At 44.6% G+C, this 24,569-nt stretch overlaps 1 protein-coding gene across 2 annotated transcripts in view; it reads right to left on the bottom strand.

Moving 5' to 3' along the window:
- Positions 1-19,347: 19,347 nt before the first annotated feature.
- HEXA (hexosaminidase subunit alpha) overlaps positions 19,348-24,569 on the bottom strand; it is a 51,837-nt gene continuing 46,615 nt past the window's right edge. Inside the window, exons 14-15 of one of the 2 annotated variants that reach the window (XR_011201329.1) lie at positions 21,564-22,681; positions 19,348-21,397 (exon numbers count right to left, since the gene is read on the bottom strand). Coding sequence is in view for 1 of the 2 variants with exons in the window: in XM_069222256.1 (XP_069078357.1) it covers positions 22,618-22,681 (64 nt within the window). In the remaining variant the exon portion in view is untranslated. Of the gene's footprint in view, positions 22,682-24,569 lie in introns of both variants that reach the window. The other variant, XM_069222256.1, reaches the window with a different exon arrangement.

The raw sequence follows: 24,569 nt of genomic DNA, 5'->3' as shown, positions 1-24,569 counted from the left end.
TCCACCTGTGTTCGGGCTAAAACCTCACATAGTCCAGCCACAGGATTGTTACTTCCCATGCCAATTCCGGTGGCCCCATGGCATACCATAAGTATAGATTTCATTTCTGATCTCCCAGCTTCCAATGGACACACTGTCATATGGGTGGTTGTACATTACCTAACTAAAATGGCTAATTTTGTTCCATTAAAATGACTCCCTACGGCTTCCAAGCTTTCTGATTTGTTTGTCCAACACATTGTATGGCTTCATGGGTTGCTCACCACAATTGTTTCCAATTGTGGCCCCCAATTTATGTCACGGTTTTGGCAAAGCTTCTGTTCCTCTGTCGGTATGGACGTCCGCTTGTCCTCTGCATATCATCCACAAACGGATGGGCAGACGAAACATGCCAACCAATTGCTGGAGCAAATCCTGAGATGTTACATTGACACAAGGTCTACTGAGTGGTATAATGCTTTACCTCTAGTTGAATTTGTATATAACAACAGTGTCCACATGGCTACAGGAGTATCCCCATTTTACTGTTTGTTTGGTCTGCACCCACGAATGCTACCTATAACTGTGTCCCAAACATCCACAGGAGTCCCGTCAGTACAGAAACAACATAAAGAGATACAGGAGATTCAAAAACAAGTATAACACCATTTAAAACTCTACCAGGCTCAAGTAAAAAAACACAAGCAGACAAAAGAAGGAGACCTGCTCCCTCTTATCAGATAGGAGATCAGGTGTGGCTCTCATCAAAAAATCTCCATCTTGCAGGATCCAGAAAATTAAATCCCTGATTTCTATGCCCCTTTACTATTGCCAAAATCATCAATCCTGTGGTAGTAGAACTGCCATTGCAAGATGATTTCAAGGTACACCCCGTGATTCATGTGTTGTTACTCCGTCTCTATTCCCTTGATACCCGCAATGCCCCACCACCTCCTCCGATAAAAGTACACAGACAATGAAAATTTGAAGTGGCCAAAATTCTTGACTCCAGGCGCATCCGCGGTGTTCTACACTACTTATTGGCTTGGAAAGGCTTTGGGCCCCGAGGACAATTCCTGGGAACCCACGTCCACAGTTCATGCTCCACGTCTTGCTAAAACAATTCTATCTCCTGCACCCTTCCAAGCCCGCCCTTTGAGAGGGTCCTTGGTGGGGAGGGCTGTCAGGAATCCCCAAGGTGTCTCCTGCGTTATCTGTCAGCATCCCCAGGGATTAGGGTTAAATCATATCTCTGTTCTTGGCTAAACATTCATATTTCTAAGTAAACATAATGTGCTGTGTCACACAATTGGTTTTATCAATGCTTGTTTTACTAATGCTTGCTTGCTAATGTGAGCAGGTGTAGACATGTGCTTCTGATTGGGCGTGGTGACATTATTTTCATCCACACGTGGAAACTCAACTGCTTTCCTGATTGGCTATAAATAACAGAGTGAAGCGTGCCTCCCTGCTTGACTTTGTTTTGCTTCCTGATCTCAGCATCTGACTTGGCAGTCCAGCCCCTGCTGTCATCCTGGTATTCAGGACTTTTGTGGCAATTCTTTTCTTCGTTCCTGTACCAGCTGACACCAGACATTCCTCCAGCACACCAGAAAAGGCTGCAGCTAAGTGACTAGCATTCTCCAGGGAGTTTGTTCTTTGAGCGCTGCGCTTTCCTAGAACATCTGGTGTATTTCAGACCTTGTATTTGGGCAGAGTGCTCATCTTGAAGAGACAAATGCATTTCTGAACATTCTACATTATTATTGTAGTTACTTGCCTAAATGTGCTTTAGGAAATCGTGCTTGAGCTCAAGTACTACAAAAAGTGACAGTGCAATTTTAAAAGAGGATTTACATGACTTTTCTTTCTCTCATAGCATAGCTCTTGGGTTTAAATTGTATCATTCATGCCTGTGTTTCAGTTTTGGGGATTTGCTTTTTGAAGGGTTTTTCACACACACAGTGAAACCAAACCAAACTGTGCCATCCTAATTGTTTGAACCCAGAGTGGACATTTGTATTTCTTGGATTGTTTTTGTTCCTTTTAGTTTAACCCTATACATGCAGGAAAGTTATATGTGATGAAATGAATGCCCTTATTTGTCTTGCTTTTGCATGATAAGTGCAACCACAGATCTAATTGTAGTGTGCAGCAGTAAATCTCTGTGAAGCCAGCCCTAGTGTTGCAGTACTTATTGTTATGATACTTAGTATGGGTTTTTGGTGATGCGTTGTTAGTAATTGTGCCAACAATTATTATTATCCAAGAAAAGTGCTGGAGCATCCTGGTGTTCTTCTACCGCTCCTGTGTCCATACCAGAAAGAGAGATTCAGTTTCAAGGAAGATGAATGCACTAACTCTACTATCACTCTGTCAACAACAAACTGCCCCCTCCTCCCCCCACTGCGAAGATACAGGGTGCATGGCACGTGGTAGTGTTTTGTCTCTTCCACTTCCCCTTGCCTTTTGGGACCCCTGTGGGGCTTCTGTGTCCACCAGGAAGTGCTGAGAGGTGTTCCAGGAAAGCGGGGGTATACTGTCGCCCCTGCAGACATCCTGCTTTTCAGGTGAGTGGCCCAGTCTCGACAGCCCTCAGTAGGGGAGGTAGTGGGGGGGTAGATAGCAGGTTAACTATGGTGTCCTGTGGCGGGGTGAGATCATCATTGGTAGGGTAATTCGGCTTCCCTTAAGTTACTCAAACATGACAGCAATGCAACAGGACCCTCCAAGGGGTGCTGGCAGAAAAATCAAAGGGAACATCCAGGAGCGCAGGGGGTTGTGAGCGATCTCTGGCCTCTGGTCCTTAGGGCCAGCCACCCGCACATCCACAGTGGGAACAAACCTAGCACTGGCCCTTTGGGGGAGGACTGAGGGGTGGAGGGGGCACCTGAGGTAGGTATCCTGTCAGGCAGGCCCTCTGCACAACGTTTGCAGCAGTAAGGGTTGCGGGCGATGGGGTCCTCCCATAAAGAGAGACCCATCCCAGGTCACTTAGCCGGAAAGGGTGGATCCGGGATCAGGAGTCACCATCGGGACAAGTCATGATCTCATCGGCAGCCAATAGATTGGGAACACAACAACAGATTCAAGATAGTGTTAGGAAACCAGATGTATTAGCATCTCTGTTAAGGCTAGACATGATTAACTTACAAAAATGTTGTTGTCTTGTAGAAATAAAATATGGTTGGAGCTTTACAATCCCTACCCCAAAAAGGTGTGTATTATTCATTACTGTGAAACAGGACTTGGGGAGGTTAACTCTGGAGTGTGGGAGGGAGGCTCTCGCAGTACTGGGCAATATGGCTCCCCAGCAATATCAGTAAAACAGTTACTCACATCATACTCACCAGCAAGTTGGACTACACAAACACTCTCTATGCCGAGATCATCAAGCTACTCACCAGAAGACTACAAACCATCCAGATCTCAGAAGCCTCCTCAACCTCCCACAGGGAATTTACATCACACCACAACTCTGGGAGCTCCACTGCCTCCTGATACACAACTCGCTCATTCCAAACTCCTCAAACAAACATTCAAGGCACTACACAACTTAAGCCCAACATACATAAACAGTTGCATCCACTTCCACCAACCACCCAGGCACCTTCACTCCACAGGACTCTTGCTTGCACATATCCTACACATACAAAGAACCAGATCAGAATGATGGCATTCTCTTACAATGACCTACAACTCCACATTAAACCCTCCTCTGCTTTTCTTGAATTCCCCAAGAAGTTGACTTTAAGACGTCTGGACACAGATTGATGAAGGTAAAAGCTTTAATAAGATTTTCAGTAACAACCCCTGAACATGTCCTCTCTTCACAGAAACTGCCTGCTTCCCCACTGGAGCTCACACTTTAGAATTCAGCCAAGAAACATCCAGCTGCTAAGATACAACATATCTCCCTCCTTTATAATACACAAATTGATAAATATAAAACTATACCTATATAACAATACTGTTAGAAATGGGGTCTCTAGATGGCAGTTGGTTTGCACCCTGTCCAAGTAAGGACCCTCACTCTAGTCAAGATAAGGCAGATACCCGCTCAGATAACCCCTGCTCACCCCCTTTTGTAGCTTGGCACGAGCAGTCAGGCTTATCTCAGAAGCAATGTGTAAAGCATTTGCACATAACACACAGTAATAAGTGAAAACACTACAAAAGGACACCACACCAGTTTTAGAAAAATAGCCAATATTTATCTATATAAAACAAGACCAAATACGATAAGAATCCAACATACAGTAAGAAAAATCTGAATTATGCAAGATTTACTCAAAACTACAGTTCCTTGAAGTCAATAGCTCCACCTAGGGCTATCACGGCGTCGTGATCAACAAAACCAACAGTTCAGGCCAGCTACGGTGTCAGGAAGACCCGCAAACAGTACCTTGGATTTGCAGGGCGTCGTGATCCTTGCGGTGAGCTCAGGAGGATGGCGTCACTGACGTCGCAGCTCCGGGTCCGGAGTCGGTGCAGGAGTCGTCGGGCCCTTGAGGTCACACGCATTGCAGATCGAACTCCAAGCTGATGAAGTGGATGGCATTGGGGCTGCGGTGCGAAGTGAGACGATGCGAAGTGCGGTGCCCGCAGGTCACAGTGCAGGCAGCGGCTCGGTGACGGCATCCAGTGGGGTCGGTGAGACCAGGGCTGCGGTGTGAAGCGGGGCGGTGCGAGATGCGGTGTCCACAGGTCACGGTGCAGGCAGCGGCGGCGTCGTTGCTGAAGTGCTGCCGTTGGTAGGCCCAAGCCAGCGGTGCAGGATGGGACGGTGCTTCGAGACCCTCACGAGCGGTGTCCACAGGCCATGGTGCAGGCAGGATGCCTGGGGACAACACAGGAGTCGATGGTGCTGGCGTCGGTGGACCGGGGCTGTGGTGCGGGGTGGGACGGTGCTTCGTGTACCTCACGAGCGGTGTCCAAAGGCCACGGTGCAGGCAGCGGCGCCGGTGTCAGCAGGAGCGTCGTCGTCGGTGATGCCCAGGCTGTGGTGTGAGCAGGCGATGCCGGAGTGCGGGGCCCACAGGTCGCAATGCGAGCAACGGCTCGGTGAAGCCGTCCAATGACGGCATCAGTGAGACCAGGGTCGTGGAGCGAAGCGGGGCAATGCGACTCCGTGTGGCACCGGCAGGTCACGGTGCAGGCCAGCTGCGTCGTTGGCGGCGGCGCAATGGTTTGTCCTCTTGAACGGCACAAAACACACAGTTCCCAGTGCTGCAGGTCGAGGAAACTGAAGTCTTTGGTGTCCCTGAGACTTCCAACAGGAGGCAAGCTCTACTGCAAGCCGTTGGAGAATTTTATCAAGCAGGACACACAGCAAAGTTCACCCTTTGCACTCCTTTCAGGCAGAAGCAGCAACTGCAAGCCAGTCCAGCAAAGCAACAGAGCAAAGGGACAGTACTCCTCCTTCAGCTCTTCTCCTAGGCAGAGGTTCCTCTTGATTCCAGAAAGATTCTAAAAGTCTGGGGTTTTGGGTCTGCTTCTTATACCCAGTTCTGCCTTTGAAGTTTGCAAACTTCAAAGCAAAGTCTTGAATGTTTGCAAGATCCTTCCTTGTCCAGGTCAGACCCCAGACACTCACCAGGGGGTCGGAGACGGCATTGTGTGAGGGCAGGCACAGTACTTTCAGGTGTGAGTGACCACTCCTCCCTTTCCCTCCAGCACAGATGGCTAATCAAGATATGCAGGCTTCACCCCAGCCCCCTTTGTGTTACTGTCTAGAGGAGAGGTGTGAACAGCCCAACTGTCAAACTGACCCAGACAGGGAATCCACAAACAGGCAGAGTCAGAGAATGGATTAAGCAAGAAAATGCCTACTTTCTAAAAGTGGCATTTTCAAACGCACAATCTTAAAATCAACTTTACTAAAAGATGTATTTTTAAATTGTGAGCTCAGAGACCCCAAACTCCACATGTCCATCCGCTCCCAAAGGGAATCTACACTTTAATCAGATTTAAAGGTAGTCCCCATGTTAACCTATGAGACGGACAGGCCTTGCAACAGTGAAAAACGAATTTAGCAATATTTCACTGTCAGGACATATAAAACACACAAGTATATGTCCTACCTTAACCATACACTGCACCCTGCCTTTGGGGCTACCTAGGGCCTACCTTAGGGGTGCCTTACATGTAAGAAAAGGGAAGGTTTGGGCCTGGCAAGTGGGTACCCTTGCCAAGTCGAAGTTACAGTAAAAACTGCACACACAGACACTGCAGTGGCAGGTTTGAGACATGATTACAGAGCTACTTATGTGGGTGGCACAACCAGTGCTGCAGGCCCACTAGTAGCATTTGATTTAGAGGCCCTGGGCACCTCTAGTGCACTTTACTATGGACTTACCAGTAAATCAAATATGCCAATCATGGATAAATCAATCACCAGTACAATTTCTATAGGGAGTAGTTGCACTTTAGCACTGATTAGCAGTGGTAAAGTGCGCAGAGACAATAAACCAGCAAAAACAGACCTGAAAAAATAGGAGGAAGAAGGCAAAAGGTTTGGGGATAACCCTGTAGAAAGGGCCATTTCCAACAAATACATAAATAATGTATAAATGCATTAACAAAAGAAATTCTTATTACAGACCTGCTTGAATATTATGTACATACATAGGGGGTCATTCCGACCCCGGGGCGGCGGGCGCCGCCCGCCGGGCAGAAACCGCCCAAACACCGCCCCGCGGTCAGATGACCGCGGGGGACATTCCGACTTTCCCGCTGGGCCGGCGGGCGATCTGCAAAAGATCGCCCGCCGGCCCAGCGGGAAAGCCCCAGCAAAGATGAAGCCGGCTCCGAATGGAGCCGGCTGATTTGCTGCGGTGCGACGGGTGCAGTGGCACCCGTCACGATTTTCAGTGTCTGCCAAGCAGACACTGAAAATCTTTATGGGGCCCTGTTACTGCCCATGCCTCAGGCTGGCGGGAAGGGGGTCGGAATCCATGGAGGATTCAAACCGCTGGTTCCCCTTTTCTGACCGCGGCTTTACCGCCGCAGTCAGAATTGGCCAGGAAGCACCGCCAGCCTGTTGGCGGTGCATCCTCTGCCCTGGCGGTTTCAAACCGCCAGGGTCAGAATGAGGGCCATAGTCTTTATGCCAGATGGGTTTCCTTTTGATGCATTCACTTCCACAATTTTCTGCATGGGGCACAAACTCTTTAAAAAGATACATTCACTTTACTAATCTATTCCTTCCACTTATTACATTCTAGATCATTACATAGATTGACTCGCCTTACATTCCATCTTTTGCTGTCGTTCAACAATACACTATTCCCAAACGCCTTCTCCACTACCTTGGGTTGTGACCATTTCGTAAGACCGGCCCACCCATGTGAGAAGTCCATACCCAATCACCTACCCTAAAACTTCACGATGCATTTTTCAACTTGTCATTGTGCCTGTTGACATACTTCTCCCGATATTTGTTCACTTTTTGAACTAAAACTTCTTTATCGATCATTCTTTTCCTATCTTTATTAATCCATATTGGTGTCACTTTAATACCTGCGTACCTGTTCTTTAATAAACAAAAAGGTTTTGCCCTTGTTGCTGAATGTGGCGTGTTAAGACAACATCACAACTTAACTGTGACTGCCTCCTTAGAATTTGCACTCAGTTTTACACATTCTTTAATAACACGGTTCAATCTCTCAACAAGACCATTTTCTTTTGGATGATATGCTGCTGCTCTGTGGTGAGAAACCCCCACCCTTTTCAGGAACTTTTGAAATTCATCAGCAGTAAATTGTGGTCTGTTATCGATAACTATACTCGCAGGGTAACCCTCTCTCCTGAATACTTCCTCACAAACATTTATCATACTGCCCGCTGTTATTTCTCTGACAAAAGCCACATCAGACCATTTAGAGTAATAGAGCATACTTTCCTTCTATGCCTTTACCACTGAATGGACCACATGTCGAATGGTAATTTTTGCGAAGGTTTCTCTGGCAGTTCAGTGTGTGATATGGGAGACTCTTCTGACTTGTGAGATTTGTCACTACACATACATGCTTTGCAATGATGCTCAAACCTTCCAATATCTCTATCCATGTCCGGCCACCAAAAAAGCAATGCAAGCCCTTCTTTTCACGCTTGTCATGTCACTGTGGCCCTCGTGTAGCATTTCCAATAATCTGGTCTTCAAACCTGTGGGCACCAGATGTCTTCCACTTCTTCTCAAAATGCCATCCACTGAAGACAACTGAGACCTTATCATTCTATACTCCCCATATTGCTTCCGTACATTTTCTGCATGGCTAGAGCTACTGGACACACAGGTTCTAAGTTGTTTCAAAACATTATCCTACTCATCTGCTTGTTTCCACTCTTCTTCCTTTATCGCACCTACAGATGATTCAGACACACTGGCAAATAACCATTCCTCATACTTATCCACATCTCCATCTTCTTCCTTGCCTTGCAATGGTAATCTAGATAGATAATCTGCATTATTGTTTTTATTAGCAGGAACCTTATTTAAGTTCAAAATTATACCCTTGCAACCGATAAATCCACTTGGCAATTCCTGGGGTAGCTCTTTTAGCTCCTTTTGTGGTGAATATTTCGATCAAAGGTTGGTGGTCAGTGCGCAATTCAAAAACAGTTCCCCAAATATATGTTCTAAAATAGTTTACTACCCACCAACATGCCAACACCTCTCTTTAGACTACAGAATATGTTGCTTCAGCCCCTTTTAATGTTTGTGAAGCAAATGCTACTACTCGCTCATGTCCATTTTTCTTTTGCATCAAAACAGCACCCAAACCGTATACACTAGCATCAACCACATTTATAGTTTCATCTTTAGGATCTAAAGGTTTTAAGGCCACAGCTTGTATAACTTCATTCTTGACTGTATCAAATGCTAATTGGCATTCAGGTGTCCACACAAATTTCACATCCTTTTCCATTAACTCCCTTAAAACATGTACCTTATCAGCAAAATTCTGTACAAACTTCTACTATTACTCAGATAGACCAAAGAATGATCGAAGTTGTTCTTTATCAGTTGGTGGAGGTGTACGTTCAATTGCTTCCTTTAGATTAAGATTGGGTGTCACTTCCTCTCTTTATAATGTATGCCCAAGATAATTCACCTGTGATACCCAAAACTTGCATTTCTACTCACTGACAGTCAACCCTGCCTTTTCTAGCTTAGCTAGTACATTATTCACAGTGGAATTGTGCCCTTAAGCATCAATACCCCACACCAAAATATCTTCCTGAAAAACTAGCACATTTGACACTTTTCAATATGCTACTCATGACTTTTGGAACACAGCCGATGCTGACGCTAATCCAAATGGCATGCATATAAATTAGAATGCACCCTCTGGTGTGATAAAAGATGTGAAATGTTTTTAGTCAGGGTGTAAATATATCTGGCAGTCAGCGTTAGATAAATCAATTGATGAAAAATACCTTGCACCTTTAACACTAAAAATCATTTCATTTATGTGTGGCAGGGGATGCCGGTCGATCCATATGCATTGATTGAGGTCCCTCAAGTCAACACAAATGCGCAACTTGCCATTAGCTTTCCACGCTAATACTATGGGACTTAACCATTCCAAAGATTCCATGAGTTCTATTATAGCAGCCGTACATAAACGATCCAATTCCTCTTTGAGTTGAGTTCTTAAAGCCAAAGGAGCATTCCTCACTTTGTGTACTTTAGGTATGCCATCAGATTTTAGAACTATTTGATGCTCAAATTTTTCTAAGCAACTCATTTTGGCAGTAAATCATTTTGGATATTTCATTTTCCAACTCGCTTTCTGTGCTTCCTCAGTAAGTAAAACCTGCTCAGGATGATTGGGTTCAAGTTTGATACCTAATGCATTTTGATCAATCAATCAGAGTATTTGTAAAGCGCACTACTCACCCGTTAGGGTCTCAAGACGCTGAGGGGAGGGGGGGCTGCTACTGCTCGAACAGCCATGTCTTGAGATGTCTCCTGAAGGTAAGTAGGTCCTGTGTCTGACGCAGGTGGGTGGGAAGTGTTCCACGTCTTGGCGGCGAGGTGGGAGAACGATCTGCCACCGGCGGTCGTTCTGTGGATGCGTGGGACTGTGGCGAGGGCAAGGTCGGTGGAGCGAAGCTGTCAAGTCCGGGTGTAGAAGGACAGCCGTCTGTTGAGGTATTCTGGTCCGGTGTTGTGCAGTGCCTTCTGAGCGTGGGTGAGGAGTTTGAATGTGATTCTCTTGTTGACGGGGAGCCAGTGTAGGTCTCTCAGGTGGGCTGTGATGTGGCAGTGGCGGGGGATGTCCAGGATGAGGCGTGTGGAGGAGTTCTGTATTCGTTGCAGTCTTTCCTGGAGCTTGGCTGTGGTTCCTGCGTAGAGGGCATTGCCGTAGTCCAATTTGCTGCTTATGAGGGCTTGAGTGACCGTCCTTCTAGTTTCAGTGGGGATCCATTTGGTCGATCTTACGCAGCATGTGGAGGGTGAGGAAGCAGGAGGAGGAGATGGCGTTGACATGCTAGGTCATTGATAGTGATGAGTCTAGGATGAATCCCACGTTGCATGCATGGTTGGTGGGTGTTGGTGCGGTTCCCAGTGTGGCAGGCCACCAGGAGTCACCCCATGTGGAGGGGTGGAGCCTCCATGCGGAGGGATGAAGTGTCAGAATTCAGTTTCATGCAGCTGTTCTCCATCCATTCGGCAATGGCCTTCATTCCTTCGTGGAGGTTGGTCTTGGCGATGGCAGGGTCCTTGGTGAGGGAGAGGATCATCTGGGTATCATCGGCATATGAGACAATGTTTAGGTGGTGCGATCGGGCGATGTTAGCGAGCGGAGCCATGTACATGTTAAAGAGGGTTGGGCTGAAGGACGATCCCTGGGGTACGCCGCAGATGATGCTGGTGGCTTCAGAGAGGAATGGAGGGAGGCGGACTCTCTGAGTTCTACCGGTAAGGAAGGAGGTGATCCAGTCCAGGGCTCTGTCGTGGATTCCTGCATCATTTAGGCGTGTGCATAGGGTGTGGTGGCAGATGGTGTCGAACATGGCTGAGAGGTCCAGGCGGATGAGGGCCGCAGCTTTGCCATTGTCAAGTTTGATCCAGATGTCAGCTGTGGCAGCGATGATGGCAGTTTCGGTACTGTGGTTGCTACGGAATCCGGATTGGGATGGGTCCAGAGTGGTGTTCTCCTCGAGGAAACAGGTCAGTTGTTTGTTGACAATTTTCTCTATGACTTTTGCCAGGAAGGGGAGCGGGGAGATGGGCCGGAAGTTCTTGAGGTCCTTTGGGTCTGCCTTGGGTTTCTTGAGGAGGGTGTTGATATCGGCATGTTTCCAGCTCTCTGGGAAGGTGGCGGTCTTGAAGGAACTGTTGATGATCTTCCAGAGTTGGGACGCGATGACGGAGCTTGCTTTATTGAAGATGTGGTGAGGGCAGGGAGTGGATGGTGAGCCATGGTGGATGGTGTTCATGATTTCAATGGTGTTGTTGTCGTGGGTCCAGGAGAGTAGGTGGCTGGTAGGTAAGGAGTCTGTGGTGTCAGTGGTTGGCGGGGGATCTAAGTACTGAAGCTATCATGGATGTCTGTGATCTTTGATCTCTCCACCCTGATAAAGCTCTGCCTTTTTGCCCTACATACACCTTTCCATCCACACATCTGTCTTTGTATGCTAATTTACATTTGAAATAACCCAACCAGGGTAACCTCATTCCACAATAACTTTTGGGTTCAATATCAGCCAAACATAAATCACAATTACCCAACACCCCCCAGATATTTTTGTCAATTATGGTATATGGGGAACAATAATAAACCCATACATTGACCTCCTTCTTGTTGATTTTTTACAGTGTATTTTAGAGGGTGATACCCTTCCTTAATCTCCCCCACCCAGTCTTCGTACACTGCCAACACCTGCACATTGTTGTTCTCTTCATCACTAGAGCATTTGTTGACTACATTTACCACGTCTGTTTCCCTTGCGATTATCAGATTTGCAGACACAAAAGAAATGTCTAATTTTCTTACATTTGAAACATTTTGCCCTAGATGCTGGACATCTCTGCGTCTGCATTATGTCTTGTACTAAGACATCTGTAACGTGTTCTTTTATCACTTAAACCAGCTGTTTTGTTATTCTCCGCAATTTTGTTTTTCCTTTTTGCACCGTGTTTACCTGGTTATGCTCACATTTCCCTTTGTCTTGTTCCTCATTAAGTTCTTTAACATATCTAGTTGTGTTTTCTATCCTTCATGCAATGTTAATTGTTTTTTGTAAAGAGGGACCCTCTAATTCTAATAATCTTTCTTCAATTTTAGTATTCCTAGTCCTATTTATTAATTGATCTCTTATAATTTCTTCATGCAAGTCTTCAAATGTGCATGTAGAAGCCAATGTTCTTAACAGTAAGAGGTATTGTTCCACACTCTCACCTGGCAATTGAGATATTGAAAATAATTTATGCCTGGCCACTAAAATACTAGTTTTCTTCCCAAAATGATCTTCTAAGGCTTTCACAGCATTTTCATATTCATCAGTTACACTTTCCTCTGAAACAGACACAACCTCCCCCTCGCCATCCTGGTTAGATGTGGCTGTACGTGATGGTATGGGCAATGTTTTTAACACCTTCCTTCCTTCAAAGCCCAAATTGTATTTGAGAAGAGCTAATTTACGAGATGCAATGTATGCTTTTCCCCAACAGCTTCTACATAAGTCTCAAAAGACTCATGCCAATCCTCCCACAACACAACTGGAGTACCAGCAGTTTTTGAAAAATGTTGGAGGTGCAATTATAGAGGACGTAGCCATACTTGGTAACGTACTAAAATAATATTAGTCTCACAAGCCAGTTAATTGAAATTACATTAAACAAAGTCTTCTCTTCTTTTTTTCCCTTAAATAAATAAATTAAAATAACCAAAGTGGTCACCGTCATCCGGAACCTGATTAAACGCATAGTCGCCTGGAAACTGATGAAATGCGTAGCTAACATTAATGTCCACACGTTTTCTTCCGCTTCACGATTTCTGATCACACAACTTGACCTCTTGATCAAATGGCATAATATGCACTGGTGTAATGGTGAGTTGGCGATCACAAATACGATTCCCAAACTGTACACCACATATTCTAAAACACGCCATTACGCTGTCAACGTACAATGTTTATTTCTAAACATTCATCATTATGGTTGTGGCTTCATGCGCTGTACGCGCTTTACTTTAAAATGTATATATATAGTTGGGACTCAAAGCTTCACGCGCAGCACACGGTTTGCCTCTTACTTACACTGTCGCAGGTTGTGGCTTCACGCACAGCACACGCACTAGTTCAATACTTCCACTTTCTTAAAAATGTATTTTATGGCAAGACTGGAGGCTCCTATTATGCTAAATTCTTTTCTTTATTTTTAAATAGCAGCTGCAGTCAAGAAGAAAACTACAGAACCCATAAGGCGAAACGAAAGTAGCCAATAGGAAACTAAGAGTAGTTTAACACAATGTGCCAAACACCAAGGGCAGTCCCCATAATACCTATCTTGACTGAGAACAGCCCTCTTTTCTTGCTGCTCGCAGTCACAATAAGTATTATTTCCCTCTCCTTCATTCACACAGTTTTATTTATATGTTACAGTGGTTATATGTTTGTTTTTCACCCGCTTAGTATATCGCGCGTTCATTGATATTTCAGCCGGCTTGTAGCCGCACTGCTGCCTCGCACCCCGCACTCTGCATAATTTTATCGTTTTCCCCTCAACACGCGGTCGCCATTTTAACCGGCTGTTAAGGGGAATCAAAATACCGGCAAGTCCTTCGCTCCAGTTGCACGCGACTATTTACCATTGTTTCTCCAACTCCTGCTGTGTTTCCTGCTGCAACCGAGGTTGTTTTCCTTTCTGAACTCCTCGGCTCAGCCTCTGGTGTTTTTTCACCACCCCTAGGTGGAGGCTGGCCTTTCTGTTTGACTGTCTGTGAGGAGATTAACCCCTTCCTCACCATCTCTCTGGCACTTAGTTTCTGTCATGATGGACAGCTCCCCTGTCTGCCAACTTTTAAATGAGGAGGAGGAAGAGGTTATTAAGGATAGCTTGAATGGTTTCATTCAAGTATCAGTTGAACAAGCTTCATGGGAAAAATTATCAAAAAGTTTGGAAAATTCCGTTGTCAAGTTGGTTTCTAAACCCATGCTGGCCCTGTCTGCGGGGGATAGCAGAAAGCATCCTGGCCCTTCAAAAAATTCTAAAACAAAACTACTGAGTAGTGAGAGTTCCTCACACAAGACAGAGGACGCAGCTCCTCAAAGGCCTCCTTTAAAGGAGGGGATGTTATCTAGACCATCAAAAAAAATGTGTGGCCAAATCCAAACACATTTCCTCCCCCACTATTATTTCCAAGATACTTGACAGAGATGATGAGATGCATGACCATCACTCAGACTCGGATAATTCCGACAAAGACAATGGAGATTTTTTTCTCCCAAAAAAGCAAAATCTGACAGCCAACAACTTTCAGAATCATGGAAAGTCGCGGATGCACAAGGGGTTCCAATGTTTGACCCCAATGACATTCAACATCCGCACTCCACCAAATGGTTTCCTGCAGACCATGTAGCGGAATACGTAACCTCTAGGTTGCGTACTCCTTTGGATAAACAAGTAAGAGCAAAACTCAAGTCGGAGTGTCCTAGGCCATCTTTATCTTAAAAAATAGCTGTAATAGCTACTATTGATTCGTCTCTGATAACTTTCTTTACTAAGTTTGGTGAAGACCCTCGCAAAGGCGATAGACAAAGCTTGGTCCACCTGCCAAGACAAGCTTTTGGACATTGTGGGGCCCTTGACCTGCATTTTTGACATGGCTGAATCAGCCCGTTTGGAGCACTCTGCGGTTGACCCCGTTTGTGGGTTCAACGGGCCTTATGTTTACTAGGGAATGCTAACTCGGCCATTACCCACAAACGCAGGAAGGGACTCCTACTAACTGGTGAGTGGGAAAACATGTTAATCCCTTTGCAACAGATATAATTTTGATTGTTAAGTTCCTGGCAGCAGAAGCCAGTAAAGGTAAGTCCTTTCATCAACCTATACAGATCTGCGATTTCATCTTCTCACGCTTACATCAATAGAAAACCGGTTGGAGAACATCCGTTGGTTTGCCGTCTCTTAAAGGGAGTAAAACGTTCTAATCCTCCAAAACCCAAATATAGTTCTTTGTGGGATGTAAATGCTGTGTTAAACCTTTTTGTTTCCTGGCCAGACAATCCAATGCTTTCTTTGAAACAATTATCTGCTAAACTCACCATGTTATTGTGCCTGGTTTCTTTCAAACGTCTATCTGATGTTACAGCGTTAGATATTACAGCTTGTCATTTTACCCCAACAGGTGTTCTATTTAATGTATACAGACGTACTAAAACTAATTTATCAGTTTTCTATCCCTTTTTCCCTGATCACCCTAAGTTATGTGTGTTAAAGTCTATGAGCAACAGACAGCCGATTTGAGAAACACCTCTGCATCTCAACTCCTCATAATCCAGTGTCCTCTCCCACCTTGGCCCTTTGGGTCCGTTGGATTATGTCCTTGGCTGGTATAGACACCTCCGCCTTTGGTGCCCACTCGGCTAGAGGAGCTATGGTTTCTGAAGCTTTCTGGGCTGGCTCTCGACTTGAGGACATTCTCAGATTGCCTGACTGGTCCAATGATAATGTTTTCAGAGTATTTTATTGTAAACCAATACAACATGCTTCTTTAAATGTTATTGATTCGCTTTAAAATAGCATAATAGGAGCCTCCGGTCTTTGCCATAAAATGTAGATTTTCATAGTAATTTATGAAGGAAAGTCTTAATTTTATTAAAGACACGGAGGCGAGTATTATCCCACCGCTACAAATTCTGACTTTTTTGTTTCATTCCCTACCTATCAGCATCTTCAACGACTCAGCAGACCTCTTCTTAGAGATCCCTTCTTTACTCCTCTACCTACAGGAATATCGACCTCAGCTAATCACTGGAACACCCATCTTTTGGATCCACAGAGACTTCCGAATTTTGTTTCTGGACTTCTGTTGGTTCTACAGGAACTTTTATCTGTTATCATGGCAATATGTATTTTCTTAACCATTTTTCCATTATTTGTTACTTATTAAGTCTCATGCAAGAAAAGAGGGCTGTTCTCAGTCAAGATAGGTATTGTGGGGACTGCTCGCTGGTGATTGGTGCATTGTGTTAAACTATTCTTCGTTTCCCATTGGCTACTTTTGTTTCGCCTTATGGGTTCTGTAGTTTTCTTCTTGACTGCAGCTGCTGTTTAAAAATAAAGAAAATAATTAAGCATAATACTCGCCTCCGTGTCTTTAATAAAATTAAGACTTTCCTTCATAAATTACTAGGAAAATCTACATTTAACTCCGAGCTAGGTCACCGGTGCACTACGCGGCGTAGACTCACCACGAATATCAGGCTTCCTTAGACTTCCAGCTAGTTTCCAAAACGAGTGTGTCTTGAAGATTCACAGATAGGTAAAGTGAGAACCAGGGGTTGTCCACCAAAATAAAACTGATGAAATCCAGCCTAGCTCAACAGTGTCCTCCGCATCCCATCCTTGTCGCCACGTTTAGGGCGTCTGGACACAGACTGATGAAGGTAAAAGCTTTAATAAGAACCTCAGTAACAACCCCTGAACACGTCCTCTCTTCACAGCAACTGCCTGCTTCTCCACTGGAACTCACACTCTAGAATCCAGCCAAGAAGCATCCAGTTGCTCAGATACAACAGTTGAAGACCCAGCTTTTCAATTAACTAACATACCCGAAGCAGGGCTAGACAGACACATCTGCTTAGTGCCAGAATACCCTCGACTGTGATAATGAGCTTTACAAATATACATAACATAACGGCTGAGCGTACTTTCCGGTATGGGTCAAGTACCCAAAGAAAATACTTTTTAAACATTAATTTTTCTAAAAAAAAAAAACTCTACATCTAGTATGAAAAGAGCTTCACTTATAATAATTTAAGTTAATAAATACATTTATTAAATATACGCAATATCTTGATGTATATGTTTTTATCTCTGTGTTCCCATGGTTTCATTCATTCATTCATTTATTCCAGTCCATTCTCTTTTGGAGAGTATTTTTTCTGCATTGTTTTAACTATTTTTTCTGTTACTCAGCATGTGTTTCACCCTTGTAGGGCTGCTAGGTCTAGGGCTTTGCCCAAGGTTTCCTAAGTAACGAATGTACTAGTCCTTCTAATTAAAAGCTAGGACACTACTTTTTGTTTGCGCTACTTGAGATCTTCCAAAAAATAAGTGGATATATCATCCTGGAACGCTAGATACCCATCTCTCTTACTGTACAAACCGCATTATGTTCCACACCTTCACCCTCCTAGATTTTAACCAGATGAACTGACCCATCGTTTACCAGGGAAGCCTAGAAAAGCTCTAGAGTTACCAGCCACACAGGGGCAGGGAGGTACTTGCAGGCAAAGAAAAGCAGGCACTGCCTCATAGATGCAAAGGAGAGAGTCCGAATAAAGAGGATGGGTTTATATGTATGGATGGTTGTATGCGAGAGAGGGTAGCCGTAGACATCTGTGTACAAACCTATATTGGTCAGAGTGTGTGAATATGCACAAGGAAGCCTCGGCATGTGGGTTGATGAGGAAAATGAGCGTACTACCCATCCTTTAGGAGGTAAACATGTTTTGTTCTCAGTCTCATGCAAACCTGTAACATGGGAACGTGGGGCAGTATGTGTTCATGTGGCACAGTAGCAAGTAAGTGCCTGGTTAAAGTGCCAGCTAATATTTGGCAGGTAAATGTATTTACTAAAATATAAAGCAAATAGTCATTGGCAAATTGATGGTATTTTAGAAAATAAGCAAAGGCTTGTTAAAAAAAAAAAAAGCTTCTTTGACAAAATTGGAAACCTTGTATGTGAAGGTAGATTCAGTGCATTTTCGGGAAAACGCTAGCAGAAAGAGGTGTGCTGCAAGTTACTTTATTTAACAGGACAAGGACTACAGGAGTGTATTTTCAAAAAACGGGAGCTAGATTTTTAGGGATAAAAATTGGACCAGTTTGAAAATATTCTTAAGTGGCTATATGAGTAAAAAATGCATTTTGAAAACACGAATAGTTCATGTTGTGCCATCAATTCCTGGGCTCTATAGCAGTTAGTTCATGAGTCACGGAGAGTGATTTAATCACATTTAATGATAGCTTCTTATGACGTTATGATTACTACATATAACTAGTGTCCCAGACCTTAGCTTTTAATGTCGGTGTAAGCTAACAAATAGATCTGCCGCCTGATCCTTTAGGGTACTTCAGCCTGAGTTATGGCTCTTCTGCCCATGACGGAAAGACCTGTCTAGCCTAAGCAATTATACTGTCTCGGGTCTGAGATGTAGAGATTGGTGTAATTTTTCACTTGGCCGCTGTGTTCTTTACCAGCAAACACCAAGTCACGTTATATGACCGAGAATATACTCTGAAGGAGCAGAACTAGAAAGTGATAAGAAGTGGAAGGTAAAACCTAAGCACTATATTAATACGTTTTGAATAAATAATTATACGAGTTTATGCCACGAGGCATAACAATATTATTTTAAATACTTTCAAACCTGGGCGTTTCTCGTCAATTTCTTGGGTGTACCCCATAAAACACCCCCGGCGAGGATGAATTATTGGAACATTTTGCAAGAGCCTCCTTAGAAAATGGCAGTAAAAACTTTGAGGTTGTAGTCATTTTTTGAATTTGTGCTGCAAAATGCAGCAATTGGCCCAATCATGTTTATCATTTTCTTGCGTGAGGTGAGGAATTATTCCTACTACCTAGGACGGCTCGGAATCTCAGGCGTTGTGCAATCGGGTGGGGTCTTCCGCCCCGCAACGCGAAGCGCAATAAAAGCGCCACAAAACGTGACGATGCTCGGCCCAAGAGCAACCCGCAGCCCATGGCCTCCGGGAACCCTTCCTACAGAGAGCTACAGCTATCAAACAAAGGTCTGTGGGGCATATGGTGTCCGCACAGAGAGGTAAGAGGCCCAATTAACGTGTGCCACAAATACATTAGTCAAAGCTCTACTGCAACTCCAGCCTGAAGCACGGGTACCAATGTCATATCAAAACATTTGACACTTTCCCGCGGGCTGAAGCGGCCACGTCACCAGGCCAGCAGCGCAGCGCCTCTTCCAAGGAGCAGTACTGCCCCCTCCTGGCACCCACTGGAAAAAAGGAGACACTGACTGAACACGAGCACCGCAGCACGAGTCTGGTAACCCCTGTTATCCTTATCAGCACAGTGGCACAAACCCGCCAATTACCAGTCCCACCACACCCCCTTCCCAGCTTCTTCAAAAATGTAAGAAAACACATTTTCAGATTGTAGTCTTTATTAAAACTGTAAGCAAAGTAAACCCAAATAATGTAATTAACACCCATTTTGTGCAAATCTCGCAGACACCCAACAATGATTATAGCGCCCTAAACATGTAAAGGGGACTAGGGGCTGCGAAGACATTGGGGGTTGGTGAAATATTCAGGCTAATTTGAAACTGAAGTCTGCCCGCAGACAGGTAAGAAAAAAGGCCCAACACATTTGTTTTTTGGGGCCCTGTGAATGCATTTACTTTAATTATAATTGCATGAAGACAAAATACGATACATGATGTGCCTGGGACCCCTGGCAATACTCTTAAAAGCAACTTCCCCATGAAAAGTTCCGCAGGAAGGAAGCCGATGTGCTGCTCCCGCCTGCAGGGTCACCTTGATGCTATATCAAGCAAGCGTCACGGACAGGGTTCATCTCTGGAGACCTTGCTTTCATGCGCTGCCTGGTGAGTTCATGGACCAGCATTTGAAGAATGCTGGGTAGCAGGATAACTTTTCATTCCGTGCATTCCTCATAGTCCGGAACCAGGGGAATTCTCGCGCACCAGGCCATTCTGCCTTTATAAAATCCGGGGCAGGCAGATGCGAAATGAGCCAAATTGGATACAACTTTTCATCCGCCTACCACGGATTAAGAAAACAAAAAGGTAAAACGTATCATCCATTCCAAAAATGTTATCAGTAATCAGAGACAAGGAACAGTTGTGGCTGTAGGCAACTGCCTAGGCACCATTAGAAGAATAATCAATAAAATAAGAGGCGGTCTGAGCCCACAGCATCACTACTTATAGCCCCCGGGGGAGGGTGTGGTGTCTAAATCAAGTAACTAGATCTTAGAAGATACTTGCAGGAGGATGCATCAAGTAGAATGTCTCCTGGAGAACCATTTTCTGCTTGAATAAGTCTCCCCGATGTACAAATGAGTCCAGAATTGCATTATGGGAACTGTGAACTTTACATATCATGCATGGTCTGCGATCTGTGGCGGCAAGAGCCGAAAGCAACGAACTTGTTCGGTTTCCTCTTGGATCTCAATGCAGGTCTCAGTGCGTCCCACGGACTGGGAGGACCCTGGACTCCCAATGCCCCACCACCTTATTCAGGTACATGTAGGTGCGTTGTTTGAAAAGCGCTGCATACAAGCAGCAAACCTGAGGTACTGGAGTGCCTGCTGTGCAGTGCCAAAGAGGAAATAAAAGAGGCCACCTGGAGGGGCAGGACCAGGCTGAACAGTTCTCCTTTCCAGCCATTGGCCAGATTCACTTCATGGAGGTCGTGGCGAGTAGCAAACATGCATTAATCGCAAATCATTCCTTTTTAACAGGATGGCATTACCTGGCAAGAGGTCACTGCGTTGATGAAAGTAATTAGAAACGGAATAGTAAACCAGCAATCCTCTGGTTAGAAATCTGAAAAGGAAGAGCAGTTTCATTTCACAGGTACAACTAACCTCGGATAGTTTCAGTAGCAGGAATTCTACAGGGAGAACAGATGCGATTCCATTTAATGTATGTGCTATACTGCACGCCACTTGCGCAGTTTTAGAGCGCTTAGATGAATGTAATGACGCGAGATGGTAAAAACTAGGATGCAGTAAACTAAGGGGAGTTTGCAGAGTCACATCTTAAAAGGGCCATTGGGTGAACAGCGCCACAATACATCTAAAAACTTAACCTTACATCAAAAAGACCACAATTATAGAGAGTCTATTCTTGCTGTCAGAGATGCTGAGCTGGGTTAAGAGAAAACAAACACAAATGATGGACGGAATGCGGAACTAATCAAACATTCACCCCCAGTCACAGATCTGGGTTTAATCCATCAATTCTTTTGCTCACCATGCCACCCCAGTTTGGACCCAGCCATTTGCAAATCAGTCTTGACCCTGTTTCCCATGGGTACAGTCCAGCCCGAACTGCCAAGGAAGGTCTTCCCTGGACTGGAAACAAGCACCCTAGGACCGGTTTCAGGCTATCAACCTTCATCAGCCAGGCTAGCTTGATTCCAGTGGCATAGTGAGCCTGGGACCCACGTCTGGGCATACCCGGCGCACTTATGGCAGCAAAAGCAAACAAACACAAATGATGGACGGGGTGAATGTTTGACATTGTTCGGCATTCCGTCCATCACTTGTTCGTTTTGCATTTGTTGCTCCAAGTGGGAAGGGTATGCCCAGACGTGGGTCCCTTGCTGCCCATGCCACTGGACTCAAGCTAGCCCGGCTGATGAAGGGTGATACCCCAAAACAGGTCCTAGGATGCTTGTTTTCATTCCAAATTATAAGGGTCTGAACGTTTTCAGTGCTAAGGATAAAAAGTTTAATGCCATCCACCAAGGCACGAGACTAGCACTTTCCTCCTTGTAAAAGTTCCTCTCTCCAGTTTAACTCACACAGTAGTGTCCAGGCTGCAGTCTCACTTGAGGGGCAAAGGATCACATACTCAGGCAGAGGTCTTTGGTAATGAAGTATGCAAAGCGAGATTTGTGTCCACGGACAATGGTCACATGTAGGGTGAGATATGTTCATAACACCCACTCGCAAGGAGGTTGATTCGTAGTCACTGCTATCACACTTATTTGCACAGAAAACCTGCAAAAAAGTAAACATTTACAACAGAGAACTACAATTTGGCCCCGAGTTTGGCATCATATCCCTTCTTGTGAGGCATTGGTGCACCAACGCCTAATTAACATTTTGTGGTCAATGGAAGCAAGCGCAGAAGAGGATATTGTTATGCACCACTGATCAATGGACCTTTCAATCTCGTCTGCTCCAGGGACACGGTAAACACATCTCCCCTAAGAACACAAATCCACTATGATGTTATGTCAACCCACTCCCCATCCCCTCTTAACCTCCAGATTCCCAAAGTTGTGCCAATAACACCCACTGTACACTCCACCTCCCAATCGACTGATGTCTCACATGCAGCACACATCTCACATCCAACAAAACTACCACCGTGATGTCCCAACACCCAGTGCCCACCACCCACAGCCAAATCAGATTGCCTTCACGTCTGAAACACCAGCCGTGGAAACCCAAACATAAAGCAGCACTCATAATTTCACAGAAATTGAGGACTCAGATTTTTCAGTGTTGACCCCAAGAAGCAGCTTGTAATGTTCCAGACAGCTCCTGTGGAACCCAGAAATAAGATCCCAAGTGATCATCAAAACACCAGAAGCCAACACCTTGACATCCCAAGAGCGGAGGGTGATGCACGACAAAGTCATCCAGCTGAGTTTCAATCCTAGTAGCCGTTGTACTCAGGGTCACAGACTCCAACGTAGAGAGGCTCCGCTCTTACTCCTCGCCTGAGAATAAAACAGACGGAACCATTGAAAAGGACAGAGTAAACTGGGGTACAATATGACCATTCTGGCACAGCTCAGCACTTATTCACAAACTGTTTTGAGAGAAAGTTGAAACACAAAGTGCTTAAACTGTCTGGTATGGTATGAGCTGGGATGTGTATGCTCAGATGTGCTTGTTCTCAATGCTCCATGTCAGTAGCATTAAAATTAGATGTACTCAGTTTTATCGCCTTCTCATTTAAAAGAGTTGAAGTAGACGGCCCAGAAGTACCTGTGTTGTTATTTGTGCCATACATGTATTAGTACACATTTATACACAATCTGTCATTGCTCAAGAAATTTTGCACAAACTGCCTATAGTTTGTATTTTTCATATTTACTGTGAAGGGAAAATGTTCCATTTGCACAAGCAGGACCATTATGGTACTGATGTGCACCCACCTATGCAGAGAAGGGAGTGAACCCAGTAATAACAATGAGATAAAATCCCATGTTGGGAAATCTCAATCTAGATGCAGTGCTCAGACTACAAATTCACTGTACGTTAAGAACATTTTTGTAGCTGAAGTAGTCCGGAAACCACCCATGACAAAGCCCATACCCATCCTCCCAGACAAAACTCACAGTTAATGGTATCTGGGGAACATAAGTATAACTAACAGCACAAATTTAACTGCTCTGCGCCTTCCTAACACTTATTGTTGGATTCGGAGTAATGTCGCTTGTTTTTCTTCAAAGTGTTTACTTCACAATGTATAAAGGCACAGACTCCTCTTTAGATTGATGCATTTTTCCCTTCTCACAATAAGTATCTGTGTAAATGTGTGATGCCTGCATTATGCGGAGTACTGTATTCTGTTGAGTTGGTGCCTGACTTAGCAGTATTATCAGAACGAGAAACAAGCTCGGAAGCAAGAGGCACTAAGCACTGGGCGAATATTTGGTACAACTCAAGGTAACAGGACTGTCCCTATTTTGCAGGAGATAGTATTCAATGAAGAACAAAACCTGTAAGCTTCTTTCTAAATGGCAGGAAGGTCAGACCCAATCTGAAGTTAGTGCGGATGTTGTTCCAAATCTTGGGGCCGCAGTGGAAGAAGGTTTGTCTTGCGACTTTTTTCCTTGTATATTGTAGCCTAAAATCACATAGGATGGCTTTGGGGGTATCAGAGTGGTGTCCGATAGGCCGCTGAGTAATGAAATAAAATTTTTGAATTCTGAAAAGACTTAATTTTTACACATTTGTTGCAAGATGTCTTTAAAAATTAATATGTTTCCAAAGTTAAGTGGTGCGAGACACCTTAGTTACTTCCTTTCTTTAACTCCAGTTAACCTGTAAATAAATGCTTACCCATTAAAAAAAATTCTGAATATTAGTGCTCAGGAGGCCGCATGTAAAAGGGTAGGAGAGCCGCAAGCTGCCCAGGGCCGTATTTTGAGTATCGCTGCTTTGGGTTATGTGCCACAAAGGACTGTCTCTTAAAATAAGTGCACACTGCACCACACCCTCACATCTTGTTACTTAAGATCTACTTACTCAGTCAGTAGCCTTCTAATAGAACAATTTTCTTTTTTCTAGACTGATCTTATGAAACAGATGCTTGTAGTTGTGAAGAGGGAGAAGGATTGGATTTGATCCCCATCATCCAAATCAATTATTGAGGAATGTTGTAAATATTCCCCTTAATCTTGTCTTCGGTGCATTTGTTGCACTCTTCGTACGTCGTCTTGGCCTGGGCTCAGGAGAGCCATTAAGTTAAATCTAAACTTAATGTGTCAGTGTTTATCCTTCCTCAATTTTATCACTCTTTTTGCATTGAATTGTAAATGGTAACATGTGCCCTTTAGAGACTTGCACAAATTTAGTTACCAAAGATTTAAGCAAAAA

Source organism: Pleurodeles waltl, chromosome 3_1 (genome assembly GCF_031143425.1).
Source record: "Pleurodeles waltl isolate 20211129_DDA chromosome 3_1, aPleWal1.hap1.20221129, whole genome shotgun sequence".
NCBI lineage: Eukaryota > Metazoa > Chordata > Amphibia > Caudata > Salamandridae > Pleurodeles > Pleurodeles waltl.
The sequence above is the reverse complement of the archived record's forward strand: the minus strand, read 5'-3'. Positions and strand labels throughout refer to the sequence as shown.